This window comes from Centruroides vittatus, unplaced genomic scaffold (assembly GCF_030686945.1).
Source record: "Centruroides vittatus isolate TY-2023 unplaced genomic scaffold, ASM3068694v2 contig_2042, whole genome shotgun sequence".
Taxonomy (NCBI): domain Eukaryota; kingdom Metazoa; phylum Arthropoda; class Arachnida; order Scorpiones; family Buthidae; genus Centruroides; species Centruroides vittatus.
In genome coordinates this window covers 1-10236 of record NW_027121266.1, presented here as the reverse complement: position 1 = coordinate 10236, position 10236 = coordinate 1, and the positions used below count along the sequence as shown (strand labels likewise).

General features: G+C 30.1%; 1 protein-coding gene across 1 annotated transcript; it reads left to right on the top strand.

Moving 5' to 3' along the window:
• The first annotated feature begins 1229 nt into the window (after positions 1–1229).
• LOC136970588 (cytosolic endo-beta-N-acetylglucosaminidase-like) lies at positions 1230–8266 on the top strand. The gene is made up of 9 exons (XM_067265037.1): positions 1230–1283; positions 2593–2735; positions 2806–2971; positions 3052–3155; positions 3438–3546; positions 4114–4286; positions 4882–5175; positions 7401–7518; positions 7943–8266. The coding sequence occupies exons 1-9, from the start codon at positions 1230–1232 to the stop codon at positions 8249–8251; spliced, it is 1470 nt and encodes a 489-aa protein (XP_067121138.1). The 3' UTR covers positions 8252–8266.
• Positions 8267–10236: the final 1970 nt, after the last annotated feature.

Sequence of the window (10236 nt, the reverse complement as noted above, 5' to 3'; positions counted from 1 at the left end):
GCTTCAATGATTAAAATTATTCATTTTAATACGATGCCGTATTTTTGTATGTTTTAATGTACGTTTTCAACATTAATTGACGAAGATTTTACAGAATTTCGTAATATTTTTGGATAGTTTCTACAACCATTGGCATTGCTAGTACCAATATTAATTCTGAGAATGGAGTTAGATGACAAGCATGACTGTGTTGTTATGAGGAAAAGTATAATATACAGGGACAAGACACTACCAAAATTGAAAGCATATACTGTATTTTAAAATTAATAATGATTAAAAATTGGAGCCTGGCATTGTGAAGATATCATAGTAATTTTGTTATTTATTAATAAATTCAAAAAATTCATGGACTTATTGAATATTTCTAAAAGAATTAATACAGAAACTCTATTTATTTATAATTTTTAACTTTTGGCTCTGTGGGCACTGAGATTATCTTTTTTAGCAGACCCAAGATGGAGTGACCGGGCAATGATGGACGGGGCAATGTAAAAAAGATCATAAAAAAACACAGAGCATCTAACGTTTTTGGCAATGAGTTAGCACAGAGTTTTGAAAGAAAGTTGTCAGCAGAATAAAGCTCTTTCTACCTCCAGGTTTGTTGTTTTAATTGTTAGTAAAATCTGATAAAGAAGTTTCAAATGCTCAGATGCTGCTTCATAAAGTTTCATTTATTTGGTTAAATCCATTATGGGAGAGGGAGAAAACTTCTGGCAGCCACTTCACACTTCACAGAGATAACTATGAAACATCGAGCGCTAACTACATCTTTTGTAAAGATGTTGTCATTGGTAGTTTCTTGTGTTTCTTCCAGTGAAAATAGTCTTTTGAATGTTACTTCTGCCAATTTATTAATGTTTTTATGACCTGGCAGTAGGAAAGGTTCTTGTAGGTCATTTCTTTTTAATGCATCTGGATCTTAAAGATAGTTTATTTACCTGACATTTCGTGTTCTTGAAGAGTAACATTCAATCAAAGTTTTTATAAACACAGTCCAATTCTTTATAAATAAATTTCATTGGATTTTCTCCCTTTAACACTGAAGCAGCCTGTGAGGAAAGGAGATTGATAACTATTGTAAAATGTCAAAGTATATGTATGAAATCTTCTAAAGATCTCCATTTGTCAGAAATCACTTTAGCAATTTCACAAATTTTTAAAGTATTTGAAATGGAATTGTTTTAGTTCTGCCAATCTATAATTAACTATCGAACAGCACTATCATTGCGATGGAATGCAAAATGGAACAGCACTATTATTACGATAGTGCTGTTCCATCTTGTGTGAGTATATCAAGAATAAGCTTCAGCTCTTTCTTTGAATTTGTTTTTATAATTTCTTGTAGATAATCATATTTTAGTGGTGAATTTTTAAATATCTTGGAAAGTTTTTCAATATTTGAAATTAAATCAGCAAAATCTCTCCACAACACAACTATAGGAAGATTTTTGTCATTTGCTGCTTGGAAAAAGCTATTTTACCAGAATTTCAACATCTCATATATGCCAGATATATCAACAATATCTTTATCATATAGGGCAGGGGTGGTCAACAAGTCGATCGCGATCAACCGGTCGATCGCCAAGCCAATTTTGGTCGATCACTCGCGATGTCTTGACTTAATGTATTATATTTGTAACCAAACACAACATTATGCGTGCAGTTATCACTCGACTCATAAGCAGTGCACCACGTACTGAAACACAGTGTATAATAAACATAGTATGTATTTCACACCTCCCTCCCCACTTACACTATACCTATGACAACAAGTCGATCGCAACACATTTTTAAGATAAAAAGTAGATCTTATGTATACAAAAGTTGGCCACCCCTGATATAGGGCACCCAATCTGCAACTTTTCCTCCAGCAGGTTAATAACAATCCACGTGACCTTCTACTACAACTGGATCAAGAAAGCACAACAACTGTACGTTACTTGAAAGGATGGTGAAATCCATGCATTTACCGTAAGCCAACATAACCGATTTTTGTCTCTTACAAAATCCCTCTGATAAGTAGGTAAAACGCTTCAGTATAATTAAAAGCTGCATATAAAGATATAATTATCCCAATCTTCAATACTTTCTTGAGCATTTCTTCTTCCTACTTTACAGCTTTTTCTTCTGTATTCTCTTGAAGTTGCTTTTTATCATATAAAATATCATACATGCTCAGGAACTCCATGTGCAAGACACAACTGACAAAGGAACTTGTTTTCTAAATCAAATTAAATTGTAACCGAGGCCCCATCTGTGGTAATGTCTATAATATCTTGATTTAAATCTAATCCAAATCCACTTAAACTGCACGGTCTACCCACCCTTAAAAATTCCTGGGTTTTTTTGACCAATCTGGATTAGATTCTAAGCTGCTCACAGCAATAGGCTCCACCTTAACTGTTCAGCCGTCTTAGAAACTATGAATAATGTACTTTTTATGTCAGTTTTTAAAGCTTTTTACTTTATTATGTATCTAAAAAATAGTGTATACAATTTAAAACCACTTAAATCTTTGAAATCCTTAATTAATCGATTGTAAAAACAATTAAATCAATTGTATTGTAATAAATTTTCTAATGTCCTTTACAGAATACCAAGGATTTAGAAAATTTTGTTAACATTTTGACCGAGATATGCCATACAAATAATCCTGATTCTCTTATAATATGGTATGACAGTGTCATAACAACTGGAGAATTAAAATGGCAGAATGAATTGAATGCATCTAATAAGTAAATAGCAAATAAAATTTTATACATATACAATTTTTATTCTAATTTAAGTTTAAAATCTTCATTTCAGAATGTTTTTTGATGCCTGCGATGGAATTTTCCTAAATTATAACTGGAGTGACGAAACATTGAAAAATTCTGCAATTATGGCAGATTCCAGGAAAGACGACGTCTATGTCGGAATTGATGTTTTTGGGAGAGGATGTCTTGGCGGCGGAGGATTTAATACCGAACTCGTACATCTGTTAATTATAAATAATTATCTGATTAATAAGTAATTAAAGTATTTATGGTAATGACAATTTGATTTTATTAGGCAATGAAAGGTGTGAAAAATTATGATTTGTCTATTGCTATTTTTGCACCCGGTTGGGTTTATGAAACATTAGATAAAGAGAAATTTTTAGAAAATCAATATAAGTAAGTAAGAAAATGTAATTTTTAATTTCTGCAAATTTTTCAGTATAAATTTTCATTTAAACACATCAAAAAATAATAATTTATTGTGGCATGTCTTATAGAGCATGCCACAATAAATGTTTTAAGTTGCTGTTTAACTTGGTTCTCTGTTAATCTTGACCCAACCTAATCCTGACGAAATATTTAAATTCAAATACCAGATTAAAATAAAATTATAATAAGTTAAAATATAAATATAATTTTATAACAATAATTTTGTAATTTTTTTTTTTTACAATTTAGGTTTTGGGAATTATTAAATGATTACTGCCCTGTTTATGCCATTGCAGAACTGCCATTTTATACTTCTTTTTGTCAAGGGTTTGGAAATAAATTTTATCGTAGAGGAAAGGTAAAATAATAATTTAATAACAAAAATGTATAATTTTAATATAAATAAAATAAAGAATGAAGTTTTACATAGAGTATTATCACTATTATTTTTAACTTTTTCTGCCCTGAGGTCACTAAGAGAGCCTTTTTTAGTAGGGGGTACATTGAGGGTTCGACTAGGCCCGCAGTGGAGTGCTCAACATATTTGAATAGATCACCCTCCAAAAAATTGCTGGGATATCTTTTCTGATTTCTTAATATATGTAAATTAGATTGATTTAAAAAATTCTGTGTATGAATAATAATAATAATTAATAATAATAATAGATGGTAGGGTGACTTGGTTGTGTCATGCCTTATCCTTCACCATCCAGCTGTCTCCAATGTAGACCTGGCCAAACCTGCAATGGTTATGAAAAAAAGACTCCATCAGTGTCAACAGGACAGAAAGAGCAAGAAAAAAGAAATAAAGATTAAAAAATTTAAGATTAATTACCTTCAATATTCATTAAATTATATAAAAATACAAAATGTATAAATTATACAAATTTAGATTTTGCAATATTAACAAAACTTATTACACTAGGTAATTAGTGAAAAGCCATGGTATAATCTAAGCCTTCAACAAATTCAGCCTTCATTCCATTGGACCCAGAGTTGCTGCAATAAGAATAATTGTAGTTGCATTCACGTCAAAGATGCTTATAATTCTGGTGGATGTCTGGAATTAAAAAGTCAAAATTCTGCACAAAGATTCAGGTAACCTTTTATCTCATCAAAAAACAAATCAGAAAATACAGGGTCTTCCGAACCGAATGCTGCCATCATAAATAACTGTAATTATGTTAATTATTACTGAAGAAGTATGTGGCATAAACCAATTAATAGAGTAGCTTTCTAAGTTTCGTCTCCCAGTGACATTCTTGTTGCCTACTATCTCTAGGAAGCACTATAAACAAAAGAGGTGACTCTACAACAGAAGGTGTTTTGTGTCCCACAGTTTGCCAAAGTCGGAATGACTAGTCATCGTGCAACACTAATATTCTGCAGACGAGTTACGGCTGCCACGAGAGGAGTGACAATGGGTGTGCCATATTGTGCGTTAGAAGAATTTGGGTGTCAGTTGGATGTATGCCGTGTGATGCAATGTGCACACATCGAAAAATTAATTAGCAAATGCATAACTTGGACAGTTTTTTAGATTTCTAATGTACATTACAATGTTCTTGGATAATAATTATTATAATTACAGTAATTAAAATGAAAGCATTCTTTTTTTGGAAGACCCTGTATTAAGAACAATTTTGGTTTAATTGATAAATATTTGTGTAATGTACTCTTATTTTCATTTCAGATTATTTTCAACTCATTTTGAAATCAGTTCTTCTATATTAGTCATTTATACATATAAATTAATTATCCCAACAACCGACGTCAGTATTGTTTTACAGATTAAGAATAGCGAAGTTTGTTATGAAGTCTATTGTTCTGGAAGAGATTGGATAAGTGACAGTATGGAAATTCTGCCAAAAAAACGCATAAAAGGAAATGCGAAAATGTTGTCTCCGTTATCTGAAGATGAAATTAATAAGTTAAATAGCTCAAATGTTAACTTTGGAAATGAGACCGAAAATAATTGGATTACAAGGCAAGTATATTATACGTTACTTTATTTTAATTATTATGTACATCAAAATAACTTGGAAGAAAAGTTTCATTCAATTTTTGTTACTCCATTCAGTATGTAATTAGGATTTTATATACTTGGAAACACAACAATAGTTTGCTCAAAATAATATAAATGCATATTTAGTTTGCAATGTACAGGATGCCTAGAAAAGTTCTTATATGCTCTTGTATCTAATGAACACAAATAGCTACAGTTATGAATATGATGTATAATTAAAGTAAATTGGCTATGCACTGTAAGGATGCATATACTTCTCGTTTCAGATGGATCAATCTGTAAGATCAGATCAATCTTTGTCACGTGATACAGATTGCTGCATTAGTTGGCAGAAAGTATACAAGTAGGATTGAATCATATTTACTCTGTAAATAAAACTGCTCACGCAATGGCAAAATGGGAGAGTGCACACCATGCATTCTTACCATACATTCTTGCAAATTTCTCACCTAATTATTTTTTTCATCTCAGTATATCGTATATTTTTAATAATGACTTTAATTACCATTTATAAGTTTTAAATACTTTTCATTGTCGACAGTTAAACATATTTCTTTGCCATAAACTACGAGCATGACTCAAGGGCGTCGCCAGCCAATGGGCCAGAAGGGGCAAGATGATATAAATTGATAGAGAATATGAATTGTATGTAGGTAAAATAAAAACGATTCATAAATTTTAAGAAGCTTAAGAAGATTATTTTAATTAAAACATAATCTTCTTGGGTTTTTTGTGCGGAAATTATAAATCGGGCAATAAATGACTTAGCATTTAAATAATTATTTTCGCATGTCTAGGGAGGGGCAACTGCCCCTCTGCCCCCCTCTGGCGACGCCCTTGGCATGACTTTAACCACAGAGGTCGCCATCTTTAATCATTTTTATCCAATCCAAATTATCTTATCCTTTGCTCAGATTAGTTTGATCGTGATCCGGTTGATTCTAGATGGCATTTGTATACATGGATTGAGATCAATCAGATTGCTATTGTTTGTTTGTGTACAGGATTTGAATGATTAGAATAATCTTAGATCAGTTTGATTCCAAATGCACCCTAATATGACTGCTTGCAGCATCCCTAGTGGTAAAATCTGGAAACCAATATACAATACAGAAAAAAGTCTATTACAAAGTCATAGAGCATGACCGATTTAGTACAAAAGAACACCTTGCATACATGAATAGCATGAATAGGAAGTGTGAAATATTAATGTGCATGTCTAGCACAGTCAGTAAGATGTGTGTTTCTCAATTCTCCATCTCTTTGTGTGTGCATTCATTACTGTGTATCTTATGTTGTGCATCATTTGCAAATGTCAGTGTTTACACTTTACTGCGCACTTATTTAAAAGCACTTTACTATGCACCCTGTATTTATTAAAGGTTATTTGTTAAGAATACTCCTCAAACAAATTCAATTCAAACTTCTTTTCTTAGAGTGAAAAATTTTTTATAACACTAAGATTAAGTTTGAAAAGGCTTTTAGACTATATGTCCACTGTCAGGAGTTAGCATAAAAAATGAGCAAATATTTATTGTGACATCGTCACAATGCTGGGCTGCAATTTTTAATTTATTTAGTTTAAAATATATGCTCTCTGCTTGAAATTAGTAATGTTTTGCCCCCATACATCATCCTGACCAACACAACTCTATTCTATCTGACTCATTTCAGAGGAGATTTTTGAATCGAAATAATGTGACTTCTGGGTTGCATTGGAAGTTCATATGTAGTTAATTGGGATGTCCTGTCCCTAAGCTTTCCATATCCAGTCTTGGTTTTCATCTATGTGATTCGTTCTCAAAGATTTTCTGAAATGCCAAACTTCTCAATAATTTTAATTATAAAATGTAAAAACACTAGATGCCAAGTAATATTACAAAATTTAACAACACAACTGTCTATCATCATTACAGGAAAGTTTATTTACGCAAGTACTGTCAACAGTATATAATTATCCATTTTTCAAATACTATAGTAGCATTTTATTCTTCGTGAACGATATTATTACCCAAGGAGGATGGTTGTGTTGTTAATTTTGTAATTCTAATTAAGGTTTAAGCATATTTTAATGATATTTCATAGAAAAGTAGAGTTCTTACGAGAGTATTTGAGAATAATAATTAATCAGTTCTGAGAAATAATTATTTAAATAACATAATTTCAATAATAATTTATATTTTTAGAGTATTTTATATGGATTTCCAAGAGTTTAAAAACAGCAAGATGACCGAAATAGCTGTCGAAACAAAAAATAACTCTGGAAACTCTGATAATTATTCCATTTTGATTGGTCAAGTTCAGGTGAGATTCTGTTTTATTCTGCTTCTTAGTGCTTTTAATTAATTTCAATATGTTGTTATTTTACATATAAGTTAAGTTTAGATTATTTAAATCACTTTTTTTCCTTTCTTTTAAACCCTCTTTTCACTATAAGTGCTCATTGCTCTTCCTAATGCACAAAGTGTACATTAAGAAGACTTATTCATGCTCATCATGGGACAATGTAACTAGCTTAATTTGTGAAAATTTCTAAGATTCAGACTTCAACTGTGATGAGTGTGTTACCTAGATTTTATCCTATACAGTCACACATTTGATATTCTATCAGATTTTTAACAATACCTTCAACGATAACAATATCACATAGACATTACAAGCAAATGGTTTATTAAATTATGATTTTTGTCCATATTCCATATCTTTAACATAATTTATATTTAAACAGATATTTCCAGTTTCAAACAGTACCAAGATGCAGTGCTTAAATCTAAGAAGAAATATTTGTTTAGAAGAAAATCGCATCACAGTCGATTGTTTTCTAACGTGGAAACCCAAATTATTGGAAATGCAAGAAAATAGTTACGATGTATTCTGTTCTTGTAATGAGAAAAAATATTATATTGGAACAACTAAGGAGTGTTTCTATTATGTGAATAACTTTTGTCTCCCTGAAATCTGTAAAGAATTTAAGTTCTGTGTAATGTCACAAAACAGTGAAGTATGTTATTTTGCAGTAGTGTTGACAAATGAATAAAAGTAAGTTATTGTCAAGCAAATTATTAAGAATAGATGACAAATTTTTTCAATAACAGCATTAATTTTATCAATAGAATAGTTGCAAAGTTTCTATATGTAGTGTATGCTAGTAGTATATATATGACCGTCTTTGGGATAATTTTGTAAAAGTTTAACACTTTATAACTTTTATCGTAGTATCTCGCTATCTTTTCGCAGGAAAGACGGCCACCAGGGGCTAAAATCGACGAATTTCGCAATAACCGCTAAATCGCCCGACCGTTTCTGAGATATTTTGTATTCCAAAAGCTCGCATACCCATCAAAACCACACCCATTTTTGATGCCCCTTCGGTTATACTTTTCCTCGTGATTTAAACGCGAGTTTCTGAAATATTTTAACATTTTTTCTATGTATAAGAAAACTAATATTTGTTTAATATGATACAGACTTCGAAAAACAATTCTTAGATTCCAAAAAAATATATAAATTAAATAAAACCGATCATTACAGTTTTAATTTTATATAAAATAGAACTAACATTTTATTAATGTTTTAATAATTGTATTTTTTCTGTCTGATGGCGCCATCTGTTGACAAAAATATTAAATTGTGATTAAATAAATGGTTTTTTATGTCTGGCGATTAGTTTTTTATGTCTGGCGATGGTTTTTTTTAAATTGGAATAAAGAACAAGACACTCTTTCATTGAAATGATCAGATGATGATTAAATAAAACGATTAGACGCAACAGATAAATTTATAATTAAACAAAGTTACAGATTAAGTAGTTTGTATTTTTTCTGAAAATTATATTCATATCTGACAGCAAAATATTTTGTGGAGCCATCTTTTGACAAAAATATTAAATTGTGATTAAATAAATTGACTGCTTGTCTGGCGACTAGTTTTTTATGTTTGGTGATAAGTTTTTTATGTGGCGATGGTTTTTTTTTAAATTGGAATAAAGAACAAGGCTCTCTTTTATTGGAATAAAGAACAAGACTTTCTTTCATTGGAATAAAGATCGAGACTCTCTAATGTTCAGACGATGATTAAATAATCGGTTAGACACAACGGATAAATTTGTAATTGAACAAAAGTTATAGATTGTTCGACAAGGTAAGATATTACTTTTTTCTCTTGGAAAAATTAGCGTTATTTTATGACTAAGATTGAGTTAGTATCTATTTTCCTAAAGAAGTTTTAAATACTTTTTCCCGATAATGTTGCGAGTGTAAATAATTAAATAATCACAACAACTTTCTCTCTCTCTCTTTTATTGGTAAAATAGAGACTACAATAATGATAATAAAAATGGTTACATTTTCATTTAAGATTTAAAAATAAGCATTACAATAAAATGAATACATTTCTTCATTTAAAAAATAAGCGTGACAAATAATAATAAAATGATTACATTTCTTCATTTACACGAATAATATTAAAAATATCAATAAAAAAGTATTAAAAAATGTCTATGAAGATATAGAATAATGACCATAAGATAAAGTATCTATTCCATTACTTAAAATATATTTCTTATCATAAAAAGCAGAAAGTGAGATTTTATTTTGAAATTGGGTCGTGATCACATGATTTTTACTAATTATTTGTGATTGACTATGACGATGTTGTGTTTTTTTAATAAAGTTGACTTATATAGATCATGATAAAAAGTTGATTTAACAACTGATTTATTTATACCTTTTGCTGTTTTTTTCTCATAGTATTCTCCAGAAATCGAATACATTTTAGCTTTTAAACCTACAAATTCTGATATTACTTTCGATTTAGCTTCATCTTTGAAAAATCCTAATTTGTTTTTATTTTTTTCACTGTATAATGGATGATCTAGAGGATAGTTGCTAAAATCAAATTTGTCAGGAAGATTGTTTTTAAAATCGAGATAAATATCGTTGGTAAATATCTCTAAAATTAGCGAATCGGTGTCCGTGTACAAGAGATTAACATTATTTTTATAGTAATTTTTGAAAACATTGT

What these genes read in the sequence shown, in the direction of transcription:
- LOC136970588 (XM_067265037.1), top strand. Translation starts at nt 1,230, where the DNA reads ATGGAATGCAAAATGGAACAGCACTATTATTACGATAGTGCTGTTCCA. An exon ending in GAGGATTTAATACCGAACTC is followed by an intron (nt 2,972 to 3,051) that starts GTACATCTGTTA and finishes TGATTTTATTAG; the next exon opens with GCAATGAAAGGTGTGAAAAA. An exon ending in GAAAATAATTGGATTACAAG is followed by an intron (nt 5,176 to 7,400) that starts GCAAGTATATTA and finishes TTATATTTTTAG; the next exon opens with AGTATTTTATATGGATTTCC.